Source organism: Phocoena phocoena, chromosome 1 (assembly GCF_963924675.1).
Source record: "Phocoena phocoena chromosome 1, mPhoPho1.1, whole genome shotgun sequence".
NCBI classification, from domain to species: Eukaryota; Metazoa; Chordata; class Mammalia; order Artiodactyla; family Phocoenidae; genus Phocoena; species Phocoena phocoena.
Window position 1 is genome coordinate 108,491,590 of NC_089219.1, and position 25,624 is coordinate 108,517,213.

The following is a 25,624-nucleotide window of genomic DNA, read 5'->3' on the forward strand; positions in this document are numbered from 1 at the left end:
TTAATTCCTATGGCATACAGGGCGGATTGGAAAAGGAAGAAGCTAAAAATCTATTGTTGCAGAGTTCCTGGTGTGTGGCATGTGAATGATGTAGTAACAGTGAAATTGAAGGCGGAAAGGCAGTCTTCCCTCACAAAACCTCTTTTCCTGCACTCTTCGCCATCTCAGTTCATGGCAGCTTCATCCTGCTAGTTGTTCAGGCTAAAAAAAACCTGTTATCTTGCGGGGACTCCTCTCTGTCTCACATATCCTTCATCCAAACCACGAGCTAATTCTGTCACAGTCTCCAAAATCCATCCACTTCCTCACCATCTCCATCTCCCTGGTTAAGACCTCCTACCTCTCACCTGGATTATTGTAAATGCTGTTAACTAGTCTCTCTGCTTGTTGCTTTTGCTCTCTGCAGTTTACTCTCAACCCAGCAGCTGGATTGATCCACTCCTTAAGCTCTCCAGTGACTTCTCATCTCATTCAAAATAAAAGTCAATGCTCTCACAATAGGGTCCTACACAAACTGTTTCCCATTATCTATCTTTCCCCCTCCCGGCCTCAATTCCAGCTACACTGGCCACTTTGCTCTTTTATGAACAGGTGACTCTCACCTCAGGGGTTTTGCAATTGTTCTTCCTTTCAACTAGAAGTTTCTTTTCTTTCTTTTCTTTTCTTTGTTTTAGAATTCTATACCCAGTGAAAATATCTTAAAAAATTTTTTTTTGTTGGAGTATGGTTGATTGATACCTGGAAGTTTCTTTATCTAGATAACACATGGCTTACTCCTCTCACCTCCTTGAGGTTTTTGCTCAATGTGCACTTCTCAGCGAATGATTCCCTGACCACCCTATCTATAACTGCGAACTTTATAAAAAAGAGACACTTATAAAAAAGAGACACTTAGTATTAAAATAGATAAATTATATTTATCTATAATTTATATTTTATAATTTATAGATTTATCTATAATTTATCTATAATCTATAAATACTCCTCCATCTCCCTTCTTTACACCTGGTTTGTTTTTCTCTATAGAATTTATTACCATCTAATTACCATAAATTTTACCTATTTTCTTTGTCTGAATGTCCTCACTAGATTGTAAACTCCATGAGATTAGGAATTTTTGTCTGTTTTGTTTAATGCTTATTTCTTTTTTGGCTGAGCCGCATGGCTTGCAGGATCTTAGTTCCACAACCAGGGATTGAACCCCAGTCCACGGCAGTGAAAGTGCCAAGTCCTAACCACTGGACCGCCAGGGAATTCCTGCAATGCTTATTTCCACAGCTAGCACATAGTAGGTATTAAATAAATGCTTTTTGAAAGAATGAATACACTCTACAAATCCTCTAGTAACCAGAGTTGAGAACTAGATGCTTATATAGGTGACCCAGACAATTTTCTCTAAGAACCACACAGGAAAATGACTTTGGGGAAGTTAAGTATCATTCAATTTAGATGTTTTAACTCAATTAAAAATAGCAGCATTAAATAGTCACATAAAAATTAGACCACCATTCCCTTTACCTCTTTCCTATCTTAAGTCTGGATGCCATTACTTTACTTCCAGAAAGGAATAGTTCCTAAATATTCTGCAGGAGAAAGCAAAGGAATATTAATAGAGATACTCTGCCCCTACATTTACACAGTCTTTTCTCAAAAAGTTGATAAAATCCACACCCCCCTCCAGGAGTTTAAGAAGGGAGATACAACCTTCTTCTTCCCACACTTAAGGAAATGCTTTAACCGACATTTAAGAAAGCAAGAAAAAGCTATCCCCAGGAACCTATGCAAAGAAAGAAAATGACAGCATGTCCTAAGAAATGTCAAAGACAAATGACTGTATTTCCATGGCTGGTACATAGTAGGTGTTCAATGCTTGTTGATAGAATAAATACCCTCCACAAATCCTCTAGTAACCAGTGCTGAGAACTAGATGCCTATGTAGAACTATTCTGGGGGCTCCACACCAGTGCTAAAGCAGGCATGACACTGTTAGATTTCTATTAATATACTGCTCCCAGAAATTGAAAAAGATGTATAATGTGAAGATATAAAACAATTTCCATATGCAAAATATAAAACTCAAAGATTTATGACCTGAGGTTTTCTAGTCCATTTCCTTCATTTGAAAGACAGAGGTCTAGTGAGCTTGAATCATCTCTGAAACTCATCTAAATATTAGTAGTGAAACATACTATAAATCAGATTACTTGGCTCCCAATTCATTACTCTTCTCATTCTATCATGGTACTCTCTAAACTTGAGTGTTCCTTGACCAGGAGTTCTATAGCATCTGAGTTTAAATTACTACATCACCAGGAAATTAAAAGCCTAATTTCCCAATATTATGCCTAAATTAAATTGTGGTGAGCCTGGATGTTGCTGTAGTCTTTCAACAATAACTGGAAAAAAACCAATTTCACAATTAATTGCATATTTCCTGCCATGAACAGAGGAAACTGTCATTTGCAGTATAGTTTTCTGGTATAAACATGAATTCTGGTGTTCACACCTCCCAGGTTCATATCCCAGTTCTGTCACTTTTTAGCAGAAATCTTCTTAATCTCTCTAAGCTTCAATCTTCTCATTTTAAAAAAGAAGTTAATTGCCAGGAATTCCCTGGCAATCCAGTGGGTAGGACTCTGCACTTTCACTGCCGAGGGCCCAGGTTCAATCCCTGGCTGGCGAACTAAGATCCTGCAAGCCACGTGGCAAAAAAAAAAAGGATCACATGCTGTATTTACTTGCATGGAAAGTACTCAGCACATGGCCTAAAACATACATATTCATGTTGACGGATCTACTGTCAATTGCAGTCAGACATGAATAGAAGTTATAATCAGATTCCCAGCCTTCAAATTTTAGACTTCATATTTATTAAAATAATCTCCCAAACTGAATGCCTGTTGATTTGAACCTGGTAGCTATGTTTTATCTAGTTCCTCAAGAAATGAAAAAATTATAAAGCAGTCAATTCATATAACAGTTCAATAAGATTTAAAACCAAAACAGATTAAACATTAAAGCATTTTGTGATCTATTTTGGCCAAAAAATGCATTTTTCCCTCATTCGTGTAATCATTACCATTACTCAGTGAACCAGCACCCAATGTTACACAGATCTTGTAAGTTTTGTGTGTGTGATATTCAACACTTTATTATAAAATAGGCTTTGTGATCGCTAATTTTGCCCCACTGTAGGCTAATATAAGTGTTCTGAGTATATTTAAAGTAGGCTAGGCTAAGTTATGAAGTTTGGAAAGTTAGGTATAGTCAATGCATTTTCAACTTATGATATTTTCAACTTACAATGGGGTTTATTGGGATGTAACCCCATTGTAAGTGGAAGAAGAAAAGATCCTGTAAATTATTGATACCTTCTTAGTGGTCCAAGAGCGCCCTCTGTCTGGGTACAGAAAAAGTTCAATGTTAAATTACTTTTTTTAAAGCTGATGCTTTTCCAGTAAATTCTTAACAAGTCTATGAAATTAATCTTCTCTTTAATCACTGCTAACATATTGTCAGAAAAGACAATGTCATTGTTACAAGAGTACCAGAATGGTTTGGTCTTACATCCCTATAATTTACCTGGGAATTGGAAAGAAAACCCATGCTATTTTCCCCAGAATTTATTCCACATCATTCAATAAAATTGTTCGTATAGATCACCTAGATAAGTATATTGATCTCTTTGTTTGTTCTGTCCATGTACAACTCTATACTTTATTTAACATGCCATTGTAGCCGTTTGCCCAGTAATGAGTATCACCAATGTTAAATATTTATTGGGCATCTCTGTGTACAGGACACTGTACTTGGTGAAAAGGATGGGGAAAAAATTCTCTATCCTCAAAGAAATGGCAATCTACTTTTTTAATAAGGATGTGAACAAAGAAATATAGGGTAAGATGTCCACTGAAAAAGATATGCTTCTCTCAGTGCTGCTGTTACCTCAGGAAAGTTATTAAACTTCTCTGAACCTCAGTTTATCTGTAATATGGAGATAATATTCACCTCAAAGGAAAGTTGCACAAATTAACTGAGATATTTGCAAGGACTCAGCATATAGTAAAAGCTCAGTAAAAGGTGGTTGTTTTTATTTATTAATATTAAGAGAAATCTTAAATAACAGCATCCTACATTAAATTTCACTTGCTTCAAATGGAAAGATGCGTAAACAAAATATTTTGTATCTCATTTTTTCAACATTATTCTTTCTAGTGAAGAAAAATAAGTGATCCTGATCAAATACTTGATTAAATCAATAATTAGGCATTTCTAAAGGAATTATTTCAGTATAAAAAACATAGTTAAGACTCCTTTACCATTACCGAAATTTAGGATTCATAAGAACATGAATTTTCTGGTACTTATTTCATATGCCTTGCCTATTCTCTTGAAATATCTAAAATGTTGAAAATAATTTCATTGTGTTTCATGATCAGCTACATTTCTAACATAAAAGCAGCCCCAAAACAGAATCATGATCATAAAAGGGATCTTAGCAATTTCTAGTTCAATTTTTTTTTCTTTTTAGAAATAAGAATTTGTGCATCTCCTTAACATTACACAGCACTTTAAAATTTATTTTGTGAATTTTAATAATTTCTCAGGGGGGCAAGCACATAACAAAATATTTTTTATTGTTTGTAGGTGGGGAAACATAAATAGCAAAACTAAGCACAGTACAAAATATTCACTAAGAAAAAATAGTTAAAGCTGGGCTAAAGACTACATGTATTATCTCAATTCTCACATTAACCTGATATAGGTGCTATTTTCTCCATTTACAAATGGGGAAACTGAGTCACTAATCGCTTATGTAACTTACCAATGTCCTGCAACTAGTACACAGCAGAATCAAATCCAGGCGGCCTGATTCCAGAGTCTGCACTCTCAACCTCTATCTATACCTTTCTATTATTTAAAAGTGACAATTTTCTTAAATATCCATGAGTCTGACATAAACGATTGTATAAATAAATGGGGGGAAAGGATCACTTTTTTACAGAAGAATTCCAAATAATAACTATAGAAGGAATGAGGAAAATAATTACCATTCAGTAAACACCAACTGTTGCAAGGAAGAACCATCAACGGATTCCAGTTAAAATTAACAGGTGTATGATGAGAATAGGATATTTGCAACTCACCAAGGCATCTCTCCATATGATATTTATTAATTATAAGGAGAAAAATAGTAAATTTACAGTGGAGAAACCCAGCAGACACAACCTAAATAAAGTGGTCAAAGCTAACATCACCACCAGAAAGGTGGAATCACTGTAATTACTGAATGTACAGACAGAACCCTCCATGCAAATAATTTTTACTTAATGATTTAAAGCTCTTCAGCGTTTTTGCTACCATAAAGTTTGGTACTAAACTACCAACTGTGACAAAAACTTAACAAATTCTGTTTGATTTGAGACTGGGTAGGCACTAAGTCTCTGAAATCACTTGAAGCATTTTTCCTAAGTTTTGTCTTCATGAAAACTGTATGCTTTAAGGAAATTATGATGGAGCAGGCCAAATATTCCCATTAATATTTCTATTATCATATAGTAATGCAAGATACAGTTATTATGGAAATTATATTTGGAATATAGTTTACAAATTCTGAAATCCATTCTCTTTATAAATATTATTGACAAAGAAAATGAAATATGCCATATGTAAAAAAATAAAAGTTATGGGTACCTTTTGATTTCAAATAATTAAAACTGATATTTATTGAGCCTTTACTATGTACCAGGCACATTTTTTTCTTGCACATTATTTCATTAAATTCTCACAATTTCATAAGGTAGATTATATTACCACCACTTCTCAGATGAGTAAATGGCTAGAAAGGTTAAAAACACTGCATAAGGATGGGTTGTCTGACACAAGCAATACTGTCATTCTTTTTCTAAGTATTTTTCCAATTGCTAACAAGCAGAAAATATGTAGGGCTATGTTAACACATAGCAACAAGGAGAATGGTAAATAATTAATAATCTAAGATAATTAAGAGTTGGCCATATTGTTATTACAATTATACTAAACTTATTTACATATCCTTTGTTTTATATCAAACTTTGAGTTCTTATGGAGGAGAAACGATTTTGATTAAATATAAAATGGACAGTTAAACCTCTAAATAGTACACACTTTGTAAGAAGCTGAAGCACATGTCATTATTCAGGTAATCATTCTTGATTACTTCATTTACACACATCTTTACAAGTCTAAACAAAATGTACAGATATAAACACCATAATTTTTAACTTCCTGTTTTTCACCCTTAAAGCACTGATTCCTTGAACCTAGTAAAAAAAATTTTCAAGTAACTGCATTAGGAAGTTTATAATTAATGTAATCATTTATATTTAAAGTATTTTTTAAATTTGAAGTTTCTATTATTAAAAATATTTATTATTACGGTTTATTTACACCCTTGGTTTTTTAAAAAATAAGTAAGGTGCTTCATATTGGCTTCTGGATTTGCTGTCTTGCCTACAACAAAACAAGTCACTGGGTTTATCCTGGATGAGTCACAAAGCAAAAGTTTGGACTTGATCATTGGTTTCAGTCCTATTTTTAGAGGTATGGAAATACAAAAGAAGTTCTTAATCTGGAGACATTTAAAATGGCTTTTTTAGTTTTCTTCAGAAAGGAAATGGGCTGCCAAACTTCAGGACCATCATAGAATCCATTAAATATATAATAAATATTTTGTACAAAATGTTTACATTCTATTAAACATTGTATCTTACCTACGTGTAAAATAACACTGCCACTGACATTAGTGGAATTTCACGGGCAAAGGAGTCAGTAAGTCTTGTCAAAATAGGCATTTTTCTTACTCCTCTAAAATGTTATAATTGTCCAAATATAAATACTTAAAAGGATGCAGTTTCCATGTATTACTCACAGATTGACAATTGTCTAAAAAAGCACAAAGTTCATAGACAAGCCTCTCTCTCCTTGTTCTTTCTAAAAAATGCATAAAATGGAAAACAACCTTATACTATACTGCAATCCAAATTATAGGTAAGAAAAAACAAAAACCAAATGACACAAGAGTGGAAATTAATTTTCAAATATTGGTAACTTACAGAATTTGCAGTTAGTTTTTCATTAGCATTGGTTTGCTGTTTTCTATATTTTAAATTGTAATATACTTTGAAGAAAATATTTAATGTATTTAAAATTTTTAAAAACATTTTAAATAAGAATAGAATTTTCAGATAACATTAGATTTTTCTCATTTGTATCCATTTAAAGATTCATTTTCATATAACTTTTCTTGCAAAATGTATCTCAAAAATAGAAAAAATGTCCAAAGGAAAGTTTTATTTATGTGGTAGAAAAATTGAAAAGGAAAAATAAACACATCTTCACAATTTCAGAGGTGACAAAAACCTATGGTATTTCAAGTGGTTTCTGATCTCCCTTAAAGGATTTGAAAATTGTATACAAAGTTTTATTAAGTAATCTTAACAGCCAGATTCCTGTTGACGTGCTCTAGGTCTAGTTTTAACGGTAAACTTCATACAATGTAATGAAAGAAAATTGATTTGGTAATGCTGAACCTATTGATTAAACTGTGAACACAACAAACACTGGTCATTTTTGGGGTAGAAATATTTACAAGCAATTAAAGTCACTGATTTCTTGCAGTTGTTTCTTGTTGTCTTCCTAATTTTACAATTCCCCAACGCAAAGGTGCAGAAAACTAACATTTATCATCCTTTTCGAGAAATGGCATAATGGAGAGAAGACCTGCAGGGTATAAACACAAATGCAGACATGTGGAAGTTGATGGCTTTAAGATTCATTTTGTTGCTAAGTTTTTGTCGTTTCTTAAATTAAAATTTTGAGCTTTTCCTTAAAATCCCCGCGCTACTTTGCTTTAGCCCCACCCAATACATGTCCCCTACCCATTTTTGACCCTGTTAACTCTTCTCCTGCCGCTGTTTCAGCATCGCAAGTCCCCAGCAACCTGGGAGAGTTGAAACCCACGGAGTCCAAACGCCCAGGGAGCCGAAAACTGGGTGGTTCCGGGCTCCGCTGGACCCGCGGCCTGCGAGTTCCGGCGGCAGACCCCACCTCCAGGCCCTCCAGGGAGATCCGAGGCCTCTCCCAGAACATCCCTAAAGGGCGTTCCCTGTTTATTCGTTCAATAAGTATTTGTTCAATTTCCGATACCCCTCAGTCTTCGGAAAAGCAATTAGGACCTCACTTTGCCCGAACTGTGTCCTCGCCTTGTTAATGACACAAATAAGGCGGGGAAGACGAATCTCGGCCACTATTTAGCAAATACCGCGTGAGATTTACCAAATGCCGTCCCTCCGAGTCCCTAGCATCTGCCGGGAACACAAGGCCATCTCCCTTCCCTCCATCCTTCACCGCCACCCGAGAAAGCGTTAATGGCAAATAGCGACCACGGCCAAGCTCTGCTGTTCTTGCCTCCGAGCCAGCATTATGCCAAATTCCTCCACACCGCGAGGCGCCACCCTCTCCCCAAGCGAAGCAGGAGGGGCGTCAGGCCGCGGCCCGGGCCAAGGGCCGGGAGAGATCTGAGCGTCCGGGCCTCAAACACCTCCGGGCTAGAGGTGGGTCGAGAATCAAGTCCGGGCGTGGCGGCCTAGGGTGTCTCAGCCGAATTCTTCCAAGCAGCCGGGAGGCTGGTTGTCCGAACCGCGTAGCGAAACTACAACTCCCAGGACACAGCTGACCGGACTTCCGGAAGCCAAAGCCTGGCGGGGAGGAAGCTGCTGAGATCCGGACAAGAGGCCGGGGGTTAATTTAGCAAGAAAAACGGGGGGCGGGAAGAGCTATAGTGCTAACCTGTCAATTCGCCACCATGAACGTGGTTTTTGCTGTGAAGCAGTACATTTCCAAAATGATAGAGGACAGCGGACCGGGCATGAAAGTACTTCTCATGGATAAAGAGACGGTGAGTTTGCTTTTGCTCAGTGTTTGTGAGGGAACCCTCCTCCCTTGCAATAGCTGGTCCCATTCCACTGTAGGATATAGTATTTAATTAAAGATTTATAAGTGAGGGTCAGTTCAGTGTGGAACTGAAAGGTTGTGTAAAGCTGCCTAGAAGGTTTTCAGTCTGAATGGCTCTAACCACTGCCAGAGGTTCTTGTACCCAGAACAATTTATTGAAATCAGAAATCGTTCTTTAAATGCCTCTGCCAAGAAATAATATATAAGACAGCGCACTCGGAGGACTTTGGGATGGTCCTGTTATTTCGACTCAGCGTTATGTTTTTAAAGGAAAGCTGTCAGGGCTCAAACTGAGGTGACAGGTTATAATTTATTGGTCACAAAATTTTAAAAAAGAACTCTTTAAGGTGATGGGAAATTTATAGGTTGTTCGTGTTCAGAGAGAACGTTTCATTTTGGTACATTACTTATTATTTTAGATGCTCAGTAAATGTTATTACATATGTTAGTATTTAAGTTATCCAACTAAGTAGTGTTAATGAAAAAAAAGGCTTTTAAGGCTTAGGTATGGCTGCTTGTTTTCATTATTCTGGACTAGCATAATATTAGTTAATTCTTTTTCTTTACAGACCGGCATAGTGAGTATGGTATACACACAATCGGAAATTCTCCAGAAGGAAGTGTACCTTTTTGAACGCATTGATTCTCAAAATCGAGAGATCATGAAACACCTGAAAGCAATTTGTTTTCTTCGACCTACAAAGGTACTACATAAACAGCTGCCGTCTGCTTAGGCAAATACAGCACACTATGATCTGGAAGTATTATTAAGGCAAAATAAATTTATATTATCATCATTTGTGGCATCATAATTATCCTGGTTTATCAGAGTTATAACCATGACTCCCCTCCTTTCCACATCTCAGTCACTGCTTACAGCCAGTTTTTCCTTCAAGGTGTCTTTAAGGTTCTCAGCTACTTCCAAAGCCACTAACTATCCCAGCAGAGACCCACATCACTTTATTCCTGGATTAACCTCCATACCTGTCACACTGAACACCATTGCCATTTATTTATTTATTTTAAAATTTGAATTGTATTTTTTTATACAGCAGGTTCTTATTAGTCATCAGTTTTATACACATCAGTGTATACATGTCAGTCCCAATCGCCCAATTCATCACACCCCCACCCCCCACGGCTTTCCCCCCTTGGTGTCCATACATTTGTTCTCTACATCTGTGTCTCTATTTTTGCCCTGCAAACTGGTTCATCTGTACCATTTTTCTAGGCTCCACATATATGCATTAATATACGCAATTTGTTTTTCTCTTTCTGACTTACTTCACTCTGTATGACAGTCTCTAGATCCATCCATGTCTCAACAAATGACCCAATTTCATTGCTTTTCATGGCTGAGTAATATGCCATTGTATATATGTACCACATCTTTATCCATTTGTCTGTTGGTGGGCATTTAGGTTGCTTCTGTGACCTGGCTATTGTAAATAGTGCTGCAATGAACATTGGGGTGCATGTGTCTTTTTGAACTATGGTTTTCTCTGGGTATATGCCCAGTAGTGGGATTGCTGGATCATATGGTAATTCTATTTGTAGTTTTTTAAGGAACCTCCATACTGTTCTCCATAGTGGCTGTATCAGTTTACATTCCCACCAACAGTGCAAGAGGGTTCCTTTTTCTCCACACCCTCTCCAGCATTTGTTGTTTGTAGATTTTCTGATGATGCCCATTCTAACTGGTGTGAGGTGATACCTCATTGTACTTTTGATTTGCATTTCTCTAATGATTAGTGATGTTGAGCAGCTTTTCACGTGCTTCTTGGCCATCTGTATGTCTTCTTTGGAGAAATGTCTATTTAGATCTTTTGCCCATTTTTGGATTGGGTTGTTTGTTTTTTTAATATTGAGCTGCATGAGCTGTTAATATATTTTGGAAATTAATCCTTTGTCCATTGATTCGTTTGCAAATATTTTCTCCCATTCTGAGGGTTGTCTTTTCATCTTCTTTATGGTTTCCTTTGCCGTGCAAAAGCTTTGAAGTTTCATTAGGTCCCATTTGTTTATTTTTGTTTTTATTTCCATTACTCTAGGAGGTGGATCAAAAAAGATCTTGCTGTGATTTATGTCAAAGAGTGTTCTTCCTATATTTTCCTCTAAGAGTTTTATAGTGTCCAGTCTTACATTTAGGTCTCTAATCCATTTTGAGTTTATTTTTGTGTATGGTCTTCGGGAGTGTTCTAATTTCATTCTTTTACATGTAGCTGTCCAGTTTTCCCAGCACCACTTATTGAAGAGACTGTCTTTTCTCCATTGTATATCCTTGCCTCCTTTGTCATAGATTTGTTGACCATATGTGCGTGGGTTTATCTCTGGGCTTTCTATCTTGTTCCATTGATATATGTTTCTGTTTTTGTGCCAGTACCATATTGTCTTGATTACTGTAGCTTTGTAGTATGGTCTGAAGTCAGGGAGTGTGATTCCTCCAGCTCCATTTTTTTCCCTCAAGACTGCTTTGTCTATTTGGGGTCTTTTGTATCTCCATACAAATTTTAAGATTTTTTTGTTCTAGTTCCATAAAAAATGCCATTGGTAATTTGATAGGGATTGAATCTGTAGATTGCTTTGGGTAGTAGAGTAATTTTCACAGTATTGATTCTTCCAATCCAAGAACATGGTATATCTCTCCATCTGTTGGTATCATGTTTAATTTCTTTCATCAGTGTCTTATAGTTTTCTGCATACAGGTCTTTTGTCTCCCTAGGTAGGTTTATTCCTAGGTATTTTATTCTTTTTGTTGCAGTGGTAAATGGGAGTGTTTCCTTAATTTCTCTTTCAGATTTTGCATCATCAGTGTATAGGAATGCAAGAGATTTCTGTGCATTAATTTTGTATCCTGCAACTTTACCAAATTCATTGATTAGCTCTACTAGTTTTCTGGTGGCATCTTTAGGATTCTCTATGTATAGTATCATGTCATCTGGAAACAGTGACAGTTTTACTTCTTCTTTTCCAATTTGTATTTCTTTTTCTTCTCTGATTGCCATGGCTAGGACTTCCAAAACTATGTTGAATGATAGTGGTGTTCCTTGTCTTGTTCCTGATTTTAGAGGAAATGCTTTCAGTTTTTGACCATTGAGAACGATGTTTGCTGTGGGTTTGTCATATATGGCCTTTATTATGTTGAGTTAGGTTCCCTCTATACCCACTTTCTGGAGAGTTTTTAACATAAATGGGTGTTGAATTTTGTCAAAAGCTTTTTCTGCCTCTATTGAGATGATCATATGGTTTTTATTCTTCAATTTGTTAATATGGTGTATCACATTGATTGATTTGCATATATTGAAGAATCCTTGCATCCCTGGGATAAATCCCACTTGATCATGGTATATGATCCTTTTAATGTGTTGTTGGATTCTGTTTGCTAGTATTTTGTTGAGGATTTTTGCATCTATATTCATCAGTGATATTGATCTATAATTTTCTTTTTTTGTAGTATCTTTGTCTGGTTTTGGTATCAGGGTGATGGTGACCTCATAGAATGAGTTTGGGAGTGTTCCTTCCTCTGCAAGTTTTTGGAAGAGTTTGAGAAGGATGGTTGTTAGCTCATCTCTAAATGTTTGATAGAATTCACCTGTGAAGCCATCTGATCCTGGACTTTTGTTTGTTGGAAGATTTTTAATCACAGTTTCAATTTCACTACTTATGATTAGTCTGTTCATATTTTCTATTTCTTCCTGGTTCAGTCTTGGAAGGTTATACCTTTCTAAGAATTTGTCCATTTCTTCCAGGTTGTCCATTTTATTGGCATAGAGTTGCTTGTAGTAGTCTCTTAGGATGCTTTGTATTTCTGTGGTGTCTGTTGTAACTTCTCCTTTTTCATTTCTAAGTTTATTGATTTGAGTCCTCTCCCTCTTTTTCTTGATGAGTCTGGCTAATGGTTTATCAATTTTGTTTATCTTCTCAAAGAACCAGCTTTTAGTTTTATTGATCTTTGCTATTGTTTTCTTTGTTTCTATTTCATTTATTTCTGCTCTGATCTTTATGATTTCTTTCCTTCTGCTAACTTTGGGTTTTGTTTGTTCTTCTTTCTCTAGTTCCTTTAGATGTAAGGTTAGATTGTTTATTTGAGATTTTTCCTGTTTCTTGAGGTAGGCTTGTATAGCTATAAACTTCCCTGTTAGAACTGCTTCTGCTGCATCGCATACGTTTTGGATCATCGTGTTTTCATTGTCATTTGTCTCTAGGTATTTTTTGATTTCCTCTTTGATTTCTTCAGTGATCTCTTGGTTATTTAGTAACGTATTGTTTAGCCTCCATGTGTTTGTGTTTTTTTACTTTTTTTTCCCTGTAATTCATTTCTAATCTCATAGCATTGGGGTCAGAAAAGATGCTTGATATGATTTCAGTTTACTTAAGTTTACTGAGGCTTGATTTGTGACCCAAGATGTGATCTATCCTGGAGAATGTTCTGTGCGCACTTGAGAAGAAAGTGTAATCTGCTGTTTTTGGATGGAATGTCCTATAAATATCAATTAAATCTATCTGGTCTATTGTGTCATTTAAAGCTTGTGTTTCCTTATTTATTTTCATTTTGGATGATCTGTCCATTGGTGTAAGTGAGGTGTTAAAGTTCCCCACTATTATTGTGTTACTGTTGATTTCCTCTTTTAGAGCTGTTAACAGTTGCCTTATGTATTGAGGTGCTCCTATGTTGGGTGCATATATATTTATAATTGGTATATCTTCTTCTTGGATTGATCCCTTGATCATTATGTAGTGTCCTTCCTTGTCTCTTGTAACATTCTTTATTTTAAAGTCTATTTTATCTGGTATGAGTATTGCTACTCCAGCTTTCTTTTGATTTCCATTTGCATGGAATATCTTTTTTCATCCCCTCACTTTCAATCTGTATGTGTCCCTAGGTCTGAAGTGGGTCTCTTGTAGACAGCATATATATGGGTCTTGTTTTTGTATCCATTCAGCAAGCTTGTGTCTTTCGGTTGGAGCGTTTAATCCATTCACTTTTAAGGTAATTATTGATATGTATGTTCCTATGACCATTTTCTTAATTGTTTCGGGTTTGTTTTTGTAGGTCCTTTTCTTTTGTGTTTCCCACTTAGAGAATTTCCTTTTGTATATGTTGTAGAGCTGGTTTGGTGGTGCTGAGTTCTCTTAGCTTTTGCTTGTCTGTAACGCTTTTGATTTCTCCATCGAATCTGAATTAGATCCTTGCTGGGTAGAGTAATCTTGGTTGTAGGTTCTTCCCTTTCATCACTTTAAGTATATAATGCCACTCCCTTCTGGCTTGTAGAGTTTCTGCTGAGAAATCAGCTGTTAACCTTATGGGAGTTTCCTTGTATGTTATTTGTAGTTTTTCCCTTGCTGCTTTCAATAATTTTTCTTTGTCTTTAATTTTTGCCAATTTGTTTACTATATGTCTCGGCGTGTTTCTCCTTGGGTTTATCCTGTACGGGACTCGCTGCACTTCCTGGACTTGGGTGGCTATTTCCTTTCCCATGTTAGGGAAGTTTTCAACAATAATCTCTTCAAATATTTTCTTGGGTCCTTTCTCTCTCTCTTCTCCTTCTGGGACCCCTATAATGCGAATGTTGTGTTTAATGTTGTCCCAGAGATCTCTTAGGCTGTCTTCATTTCTTTTTATTCTTTTTTCTTCTGTTCTGCAGCAGTGAATTCCAACATTCTGTCTTCCAGGTCACTTACCCGTTCTTCTGCCTCAATTATTGGGCTATTGATTCCTTCTAGTATAGTTTTCATTTCAGTTATTGTATTGTTCATCTCTGTTTGTTTGTTCTTTAATTCTTCTAGGTCTTTTTTAAACATTTCTTGCATCTTCTTGATCTTTGCCTCCATTCTTTTCCGAGGTCCTGGATCATCTTCACGATCATTACTCTGAATTCTTTTTCTGGAAGGTTGCCTGTCTCCACTTCATTTAGTTGTTTTTCTGGGCTTTTATCTTGTTCCTTCATTTGGTACATAGCCCTCTACCTTTTCATCTTGTCTTTCTTTCTGTGAATGTGGTTTTTGTTCCACAGGCTGCAGGACTGTAGTTCTTGCTTCTGCTGTCTGCCCTCTGGTGGATGAGGCTAAGAGGCTTGTGCAAGTTTCCTGATGGGAGGGACTGGTGGTGGGTAGAGCTGACCATTGCTCTGGTGGGCAGAGCTCAGTAAAACTTTAATCTGCTTGACTGCTGATGGGTGGGGCTGGGTTCCCTCCCTGTTGGTTGTTTGGCCTGAGGCAACCCAACACTGATGCCTACCTGGGCTCTTTGGTGGGGCTAATGACAGACTCTGGGAGGGCTCACACTAAGGAGTACTTCCCAGAACTTCTGCTGCCAGTGTCCTTGCCCCCATGGTGAGCCACAGCTACCCTCTGCCTCTGCAGGAGACCCTCCCACACTAGCAGGTAGGTCTGGTTCAGTCTCCCCTGGGGTCACTGCTCCTTCCCCTGGGTCCTGATGCACATACTACTTTGTGTGTGCCCTCCAAGAGTGGAGTCTCTGTTTCCCCCAGTCCTGTCAAAGCCCTGCAATCAAATCCCACTAGGCTTCAAAATCTGATTCTCTAGGAATTCCTCCTCCCGTTGCCAGACCCCCAGGTTGGGAAGCCTGATGTGGGGCTTAGAACCTTCATTCCAGTGGGTGGACATCTATGGTATAAGTGTTCTCCAGTCTGTGAGTCACCCACCCAGCAGTTATGAGATTTGATTTTACTGTGATTGTGCTCCTCCTACCATCTCATTGTGGCTTCTCCTTTGTCTTTACACGTGGGGTATCTTTTTTGGTGAGTTCCAGTGTCTTCCTGTCGATGATTGTCCAGCAGCTAGTTGTGATTTTGGTGTTCTCGCAAGAGGGAGTGAGAGCACGTCCTTCTACTCCACCATCTTGGTTCAGGGCCACCATTGCCATTTGATCTTACATACTTATATCAGTGTTTTGAGTCTTTATCATTTTATTCACATCTGTGCTCAGGAACCTTTAATGGCTCAATTTTACTTCCATGATTAAATTTATATTTAGTAGCCCTCAGAGCCCTCCTGTAGCTGATCTGGTCCTTATGTATTCAACCTCCTATGTCCTACCTCTGCTCCTCCACTGCAGCCAGATTGGCCTTTTTATGATCCCTTTACATGCTCATTCCTGTCCTCTGTTTGTTCTCTTCCCCTGATTAAAGATTCTTTAGCCTTCTGTCAGTTTTCAGCCATCATCTTCTAAATCTAACTTGAGTCCTCCTTTAAAAATCCTTTACTATTTCAATCTTATTTTGTATGTTCTCTTGTTTTATATTCATGTTCTTAACTCCAGTGCTTGTACATTATCTACTCTCCAATATACAAATCTGACCTTTGTCACCACGCTTGAAATCCTTGAATGTTTGCTCGTTGCTTTTATGATAAAGACAAAACTCCATTAAGTGTGGCCTGCAAGGCCCTGTGTGGTCTAGTTCCTACTATTTCTATAGCCTCATTTCAAACCATTCCCCTTTTGCTCTTAGCCACACTAACCTTTCAGTCCACTGTATTCCGTCATGCCGCAGGACCTTTGCACAGGTTCTTCTCTTTGCCTGGAACGTTTTCACTCCCTCAAGAAAATCTTTCCTGGCTTTGCTGACCAGTTCAAACTCCCCTCTCATAAACACTTATAGCACCATCTTCTTCTCCCTATTACTTGTCATGGTTGAAGTCTCATATGGTTTGTGTGATTAATTAATATGTCTCACCTACCAGCAGTAAGCTCCAGGAGAGCATATTTTCACACTGTTTTGTCCCCAAAGCCTGCCACATAATGGATACTCAATAAATAGTTCCTGAATTAATTAATACATCAATTAATTCTTTGATACAGTAGTTTCCAATTGTTTCATATTAGTCATGAAATTTTGGCTCTGGGAGGGATCTTAGAGATTATCAGTCTATCATTTCCTAACATTTTTTATTGGAGAAGCTCTTTCAGTGCCATATGTATGTTCTCCCAAACTCAAAATGTGTTGTCAAAAACAATTTTTCCTTAAGATTACATTATAAAGTTAATTTTAATGTGTTTTTTAAATTTAAATGACAGTTTTTAAAGTCTTTTTCCCATTTAACAAGCAATATGTATTGCTTACGTTACTTTTAATTTTGTAAGGAAATGTATGGTTTTTTTAACATTCAAAAATGATATTTTATATCTTGTATAATTTGGGGATCAACTTTATACTGAAATTTAACCATATGTTATAGTATCAAATGTAGATAAGGTCTGCATTATGACCGTATGTAATTGGAATTACTATGTTTTGACCATTTGAAAATCAACTTTTAGTTCTAAATTTCATGTTTTATTTTTAAATAATGTAATTATACAAAAGGTCTTAGCCTACTGTTTGCAAATACTTCACAAATATTGCAGTTCTGCAGCCTCTGGTCCCAATTAGTTAAAAGCCCAACTGAATATATTTAACTATATTTTCTCTTGAATGTTGGTTTTTAAAGGACTAGACACATTTTGATGTTCCTCATAAGAATTTTGATCAGATGAATAAAATTTATAAACAAACAGCTTAAGGCAAATTTGCAGAATTATTATCTATTTTATGTTGTATTTCAGCATCTATGTCCTTTATATTTTTTAATCTTAATTTGGCCAAGGCAATGCAGCTAGTTAATGTTACATATGATTCCTGATCATTGTATTCATTGTGGCTCTTTTTTATCCCCAGCCCTCACCCCTCCCAACATACACACACTTAATCTAGACCTCAGCACACAGTAGGCACTCAGTAAATACTTAAATAAATCAGTGGATGATACGTATTTATTACTTTTTCACTTAAGCAGTTCTCATATTTTATTTGTTTGTTCTTTTCTTTTCTAGGAGAATGTGGATTATCTGATTCAGGAGCTCCGAAGACCCAAATACAGTATATATTTTATTTGTAAGTATGTTATTTCACCTGTTCAATCATGTAACTAAATCCTAGCTAATATGTTCTTGGGTACTTCATATCATCAGTAAGTTAATTGAATCCATCACTGAAAGAGTCTGGTGAGTTTTTTTGTCATTTCAAAGTATTAAAAGTGTTGGACCAACATTCTGTTTCTGAGAGCTAAATGTTACTTCCACTCATCATAGACTGCTTAGGTTAAAAACAAATTTTTTGTTAAGTTTTACTTTGCCCTTCAAGTTTCTTTATAAGTCAAAAGTTGTAAGTAGTCAACTTTCACATTCTACGTTTGCCAAAAAAGTATGTATACTTATTTCTATTTTACACTTTTATGAATGGAGGCATAGAAGCTGATTTATTTATTTGGAGGGAGGATATACTTGAATTTGTTGGAAAAGCAGAGATTTACTTTACATACCAGATGAAAACAGTCTACTTCTCTTTGCAACTTTATGTAATACTTGAAAGTACAAGCCATCAGGTAGGTATCTCCTATTTGCATAACTTTTGGAGAGGGGAAAGGGGGTGAAGGCTTGGAAATAAACTGGGTTTGTGGGTTACTATATAATTTATATGGATTTTTTTAATGTAATACATTCTGCTTTGGAAGTTACATCTTTTCTCCTCTAGATGTCCTTATTGATCTTCATAGCATTTGTATTGTTTACTTGAAGGCTTTGGAGTTTTAGGGTTTAAACTATAGTCTAAGATATATACTTTCTTCCGCATAGACTACAATTTAATAATGGTACAAAAAATTAACATTTGTGATAAGACACTGTAGTTTATAAGAACTCTCTCATATTTTATTCAGCCCTTAAAACAACCCCAGGAGGTAAAAACAGGCAATTTTATTCTTTTCTGTCATACTACTTTTGTTTTTGTTATATTTTTGGCTAATAATCATGGGTTTTCTTTTTCAATTAAGCTTTTTTTTTCTTTTTTTATTTTATTTTCTTTTTTTAAATTTATTTGTTTTTATCTTTGGCTGCATTGGGTCTTTGTTGCTGCGCATGGGCTTTCTCTAGTTGCTGCAAGCAGGGGCTACTCTTCATTGCCGTGCGCAGGCTTCATTGCGGTGGCTTCTCTTGTTGCAGAGCATGGGCTCTAGGTGCGTGGGCTTAAGTAGTTGTGGCATGTGGGCTCAGTAGTTGTGGCTCACGGGCTCTAGAGCACAGGCTCAGTAGTTGTGGTGCACAGGCTTAGTTGCTCCGCGGCATGTGGGATCTTCCCGGACCAGGGCTCGAACCTGTGTCCCCTGCATTGGCAGGCAGATTCTTTTTTTTTTTTTTTTTTTGTCATATAAAAAGGAATATTTATTTTTTTTTTTTTTTAAACATCTTTATTGGGGTATAATTGCTTTACAATGGTGTGTTAGTTTCTGCTTTATAACAAAGTGAATCAGTTATACATATACATATGTTCCCATATGTCTTCCCTCTTGCGTCTCCTTTCCTCCCACTCTCCCCATCCCACCCTTCCAGGCTGTTCCAAAGCACCGAGCTAATATCCCTGTGCCTTGCGGCTGCTTCCCCCCAGCTATCTACCTTACTACGTTTGTTAGTGTGTATATGTCCATGACTCTCTCTCGCCCTGTCAAAACTCACCCTTCCCCCTCCCCATATCCTTAAGTCCGTTCTCCAGTAGGTCTGCGTCTTTATTCCTATCTTACCCCTAGGTTCTTCATGACATTTTTTTCCCTTAAATTCCATATATATGTGTTAGCATACGGTATTTGTCTTTTTCTTTCTGACTTACTTCACTCTGTATGACAGATTCTAGGTCTATCCATCTCATTACAAATAGCTCAATTTCATTTCTTTTTAAGGCTGAGTAATATTCCATTGTGTATATGTGCCACATCTTCTTTATCCATTCATCCGATGATGGGCGCTTAGGTTGTTTCCATGTCCTGGCTATTGTAAATAGAGCTGCAATGAACATTTTGGTACATGACTCTCTTTGAATTTTGGTTTTCTCAGGGTATATGCCAAGTAGTGGGATTGCTGGGTCATATGGTAATTCTATTTGTAGTTTTTTAAGGAACCTCCATACTGTTCTCCACAGTGGCTGAACCAATTCACATTCCCACCAGCAGTGCAAGAGTGTCCCCTTTTCTCCACACCCTCTCCAGCATTTATTGTTTCTTGATTTTTTGATGATGGCCATTCTGACTGGTGTGAGATGATATCTCATTGTAGTTTTGATTTGCATTTCTCTAATGATTAATGATGTTGAGCATTCTTTCATGTGTTTGTTGGCATTCTGTATATCTTCTTTGGAGAAATGTCTATTTAGGTCTTCTGCCCATTTTTGGATGGGGTTGTTTGTTTTTTTGTTATTGAGCTGCATGAGCTGCTTGTAAATTTTGGAGATTAATCCTTTGTCAGTTGCTTCATTTGCAAATGTTTTCTCCCATTCTGAGGGTTGTCTTTTGGTCTTGGTTATCGTTTCCTTTGCTGTGCAAAAGCTTTGAAGTTTCATTAGGTCCCATTTGTTTATTTTTGTTTTTATTTCCATTACTCTAGGAGGTGGGTCAGAAAGGATCTTGCTGTGATTTATGTCATAGAGTGTTCTTCCTATGTTTTCTTCTAAGAGTTTGATAGTTTCTGGCCTTACATTTAGGTCTTTAATCCATTTTGAGCTTATTTTTGTGTATGGTGTTAGGGAGTGATCTAATCTCATACTTTTACATGTACCTGTCCAGTTTTCCCAGCACCATTTATTGAAGAGGCTGTCCTTTCTCCACTGTACATTCCTGCCTCCTTTATCAAAGATGAGGTGTCCATATGTGCGTGGGTTTATCTCTGGGCTTTCTATCCTGTTCCACTGATCTATCTTTCTGTTTTTGTGCCAGTACCATACTGTCTTGATTACTGTTGCTTTGTAATATAGTGGCAGGCAGATTCTTAACCACTGCACCACCAGGGAAGTCCTCATTTTTATTTATTTATTTATTTATTTAATTACTGAGTAGTATTCCATGGTATGGATGTACCACAGTTTGTTTAACTGTTCACCTGTTGAAGGACATCTCAGTTGTTTCTAGTTTGGGCTAATACAAATAAAGTTGTTATAAATATTTGTGTATAGGTTTTTGTGTGAACATAAGTCTTTATTTCTCTGTAATAAATAATACCCAGGGAGCAATTGCTGGGTCATATGGTAGTTGCCTGTTTAGTGTTTTAAGAAACTGCTAAATGTTTTCTGGCATGACTATGCCATTTTACATTTCCATTAGCAGTGTACAGGTGATCTAATTTCTTTGTATCCTCACAAGCGTTTAGTGTTGTCCCTGTTTTTCATTTTAGCTATCCTGATAGGTGTGCAGTCATTCCAGTATTTTTTAAGTCTGATTACAAGCTAGGTACTGAGGATAGGAAAGTATAAAAACTTTTGTATTCAATGACACACATAGACACACACACACACACACACACATATATTTATATATAGAGAGAGATTGATTTCCCATACTGTCAAATTTATCTGGACATGTAACAGAATTACTGTTTTGCTGAGTCTCTTAGCTAAAAATTGAATAGATCATGAGATGAAAGACTCCCTTTTCCTCTGAAAAGTTATTTGATGCAGTGGTTGGGATTAATAACCAAAAATAAGTCTAATATTTACTCTTCTGGTTGTAAAGTTTGTTTGATTTGGGCTGTAAATCTATGAAGTTGAAAAAAAATTATATATGTTAAAGTAGTTAGCACTAAAGCCTAGGAAAAATTGACTGTTGAAATGTCTTGGGTGGAGCAATCAATTTCACAATTTTATTTGATTGAAATAAACTAAAATGAGTTTATCTATAGTGATTTTATTCTTTACAGACTTTCAGCACAATTTATATTAATTAGCACAAAACTGGCCTTCTGCTCATGTCATTTTTTAATAATTTTATTTTGTATATTCTTATGTCTACTAAACATCTTGTATAACAGGCTCCTCCCTTCCTTTATTTAAAAAAAAACTTTTGGGCTTCCCTGGTGGCGCAGTGGTTGAGAGTCCGCCTGCCGATGCAGGGGACACAGGTTCGTGCCTTGGTCCGGGAAAATCCCACATTCCGCGGAGCGGCTGGGCCCGTGAGCCATGGCCGCTGAGCCTGCGCGTCCGGAGCCTGTGCTCCGCAACGGAAGAGGCCACAACAGTGAGAGGCCCGCGTACCGCAAAAAAAAAACAAAACCTTTTTATTATAGAAGTTTTCAAATATGTAAAAAGTAGAATAGTCTGATAAATCCCAATGTACCTATCACCCAGTTTCTACAATTATCGTACCATGGCCAATCTTGTTTTAGCTATACTGCTGTCTACTCCCCCATCAATATTATATTGAAGATAACCTAAGACATCACATGATTTCAGCCATAAATATTTCCATGTGCATCTCTAAATGATAAGGACTTGTTTTAAAGAGTACCATTATTATATCCAAATAATGAAGAAAATTCCTATTTATTCAAGTATTCATTCAGTGTTCAAATTTCAAATTCTTTCATGCCTTTTTTTTTAACCACTGTTTGTTTGAATCAGGATCATAGTAAGGTCCCCACATTGCTATTGGTTGATACGTTGTTTAAGTTTCTTTAATCTTCTATAAGTCCTCTCTCTACCCCAACCCCCATGCAGTCTATTTATTGAAGAAACTACATTGTTCTGTTAAAGTTTCCCACAGCCTGGATCTTGCTGATTGCGTCTGCATGGGGTACTTTAACATGTTCTTTGCAATTTAAAATGTTCCCTCTGTCCTCTAGTTCTTGTAAATTGGTACTTGGATACAGAGGCTTAATTAGATTCAGATTTGATTTCTTTTTGACGAGAATATTTCGTAGGTAGTGTTGTGTGCTTCCACTGATTGTCTCTGACTGTGATACTAGCAGAGGTTAATGCCCAATGCCTAGTTCCATCCATTGATTCATTTGGGGTTTGAAAAACATGATGGTGTTTTAATTCTATCATTATCATTCCTTTGCTTTTTAGCTGGAAAATTTCTTTAAAGAGGAGTTTCCCCTCATCTACCGATTGGTTATCTGGTGGTACAGTTTGCATATAAAAGGATAAAAGCTCACTTCTTTCCCAGTATTTGCTATTTTCAATATAATGATTTGGTTCCCTAGCATCCTCCAATGCCTACAGTGGTGGTTCCCTTTTTTTTAAGTATTATGAATTTACAGATTTAAACATATTTGTGCTGTTCATTCCAATGTGAAGGTGTTTGACGTATGCCACAATGTATACTAAATTTCACTTCGTCATTAGACTTTAACTGTCAGGCCCATTTATGTCTAATTGCAGCAGAGGTGATCTCCTCTGAGTCAACCACAACCTATATGTCTGTTTCAGATTTCAGTAATGTGATCAGCAAGAGTGATGTGAAGTCATTAGCTGAAGCTGATGAACAGGAAGTGGTGGCTGAGGTTCAGGTAAACATATTGGTCCTCTAATACATATCTTATATTGGCCCTTTCTAAAGATTTGAGTCTAAAAATATGGAAGGTGTTGTCTCATAAGAAAGGAAGCTATTGATCAGACACCATAAATGTGCATTGCACCAGACTATACTCATATTTAGAAAGTCTGGAAGAGGTATCAAATTGAGTGGGAATAGAATTAAAGGAGGCAGTGGGAATGAGGAGATTGGAAAGGTACTGGATTGGTAGGGTTGGTTTCACAGGGTTGGGGACAGAGCCAGATATGTCTTATGCTAGTTTTATGAGCTATACTATAAGAATATTCATCTACACAGTTATAGTTTATGTCTGATTGGGAGAGAATAGGAAGTAAAGGATGTGAATGAGGTTTATTAAAGTTCTGTTTGTGATTATCTTGCTTTGGGAAGTAGTAAGCAGATTTGTCATTAGGTTAAAACTTGCAACTCCTAAATGTTTATTCTGCATGCTATGTAATATTTCACATTAGAACATTTCATGTTACCTTTTCCTTCTTAAACCCTTTAGTGTTCTTGAATACATTTATCACAGATGTTTGAATACATTTATCACCTAAGTGAAGAATATCGTCCTCAGGGAAGCAAATAAACAAGTTTTGGATTTTCAGGAGGATGCGCTAGGTGATAAATGAATGAAAAAAAATGACCTATTTTAAATCATATTCTCCCTCATGAGAATACACTGGACAGCAAAGCTCTTATTCATCTAACTGAGTGTAACATTGTATATCTTTAGCAGTGTTGTATTTTTACTAATTGATAAGTCTCCTTAAGTATGATATGTATATTTATACAACTTTGTTTTTTGGGTTTTTTTTGTTAAAGATTTATTGCTACTATTTTATGATTATCTTATTAATCTCTCACATTGACTATTGTTACTCAATTGTTAAATGATCAATTTTTCTCTTTTATACCTACATTTCCTCAAATTTGATTGTATCACATAGTATTATATCACATATGAAAAATATTATTGCATGATACAGTTAGGAGTTTATGGAATGACTGACTCATCTTGGTGCTTTGTTTGCAGGAATTTTATGGTGATTACATTGCTGTGAATCCACATTTGTTTTCCCTCAATATTCTGGGTTGCTGCCAGGTATGGAAAGAAAGGATTTTTTTTAAGTTTATTTATCAGGTAGGAGTTAATTCAGTAAGTAATTGGACTTGTAAGATAAAATTCAAATATTTTCTCTGAATATATGTTTTAACAAAAAGGGTCGAAATTGGGATCCAGTCCAACTATCCAGAGCAACTCAAGGCCTGACAGCTCTCCTTTTATCTCTGAAGAAATGTCCCATGATTCGTTACCAGCTTTCATCAGAGACAGCAAAGAGACTTGCAGAATGTGTTAAGGTATGGCATTCCCTATCTCCAGTTCCAAAACATCAAGACCATTCATTTCTTTTTCATATTTCAGAAATTAAAGGAATGTTTTATCTAAAACTAAGGAGATGATGTGTTAGGTTTACTGGCAAAGAGGTAGGCATTTGTAATTCAAGACCAAAAGCAACAAATTAGAGCTAAGATTCTTAGGTTTAACCCAAGAAACATTTGCAAGCTACTTAACTTCTTTTGATCCTATTAAACCGCTTGTAAAATAGAGTTTCAAATCCTAACCCCTTAAACAGAATGCTACTAAACTTTGTCAAGCTTTTGAATCCTTTTATGGAAGGCCTATGAAAGTGCAAGAAACTATTGTTAAATGTGGTTTTTGTGTATTAATTTTCTATTTATATCATCTCTATCTGCTACTAATTGGTTCACCAAACCGTCTTTTTCTCTTACCCACAGCAGGTGATAACTAAAGAATATGAACTGTTTGAATTCCGGCGGACTGAGGTTCCTCCATTGCTACTTATTTTAGATCGCTGCGATGATGCCATCACCCCATTGCTAAACCAGGTGCAGAGCCCTTTGTTAGCATAATGAAAAGATGATTTCAAGTGGTATTCATCAAAATGCAGATGTGGAAATGAACAACATGGTCCATTTATTTGCCTCCTTATTTTCAGCTATTCTTGTTTTTGCCTTGTGTTTCCTAGCATTCTGGTATCAGTGTTCTTCCAGCCACAGTCATCTTCAGCTCTTTCTTCTGCCTCATCCTTCCTGTCCCTTTCTGCCACCATCCCTAATTAAGGCAACTTCTGGGTCTGTAGATTCTACTTTTCCAGTGTCTGCTCTTTTCCATTCATATTGCCATTATCTTGGTGTGTCTAATCTCTTATAGGAATCCTCAAATAGTCATCTTCTTGATTCCCCACTTTTAATT

The 25,624-nt window shown here is 36.5% G+C and overlaps 1 protein-coding gene across 1 annotated transcript in view; it reads left to right on the forward strand.

Moving 5' to 3' along the window:
• The first annotated feature begins 8,750 nt into the window (after window positions 1–8,750).
• Window positions 8,751–25,624, forward strand: part of VPS45 (vacuolar protein sorting 45 homolog) — a 68,331-nt gene continuing 51,457 nt past the window's right edge. Inside the window, exons 1-7 of the mRNA XM_065875825.1 lie at window positions 8,751–8,938; window positions 9,564–9,698; window positions 17,828–17,888; window positions 23,241–23,320; window positions 24,383–24,451; window positions 24,571–24,708; window positions 25,147–25,257. Coding sequence (XP_065731897.1) covers window positions 8,846–8,938; window positions 9,564–9,698; window positions 17,828–17,888; window positions 23,241–23,320; window positions 24,383–24,451; window positions 24,571–24,708; window positions 25,147–25,257 — 687 coding nt within the window. The 5' untranslated portion in view covers window positions 8,751–8,845. The remainder of the gene's footprint in view (window positions 8,939–9,563; window positions 9,699–17,827; window positions 17,889–23,240; window positions 23,321–24,382; window positions 24,452–24,570; window positions 24,709–25,146; window positions 25,258–25,624) is intronic.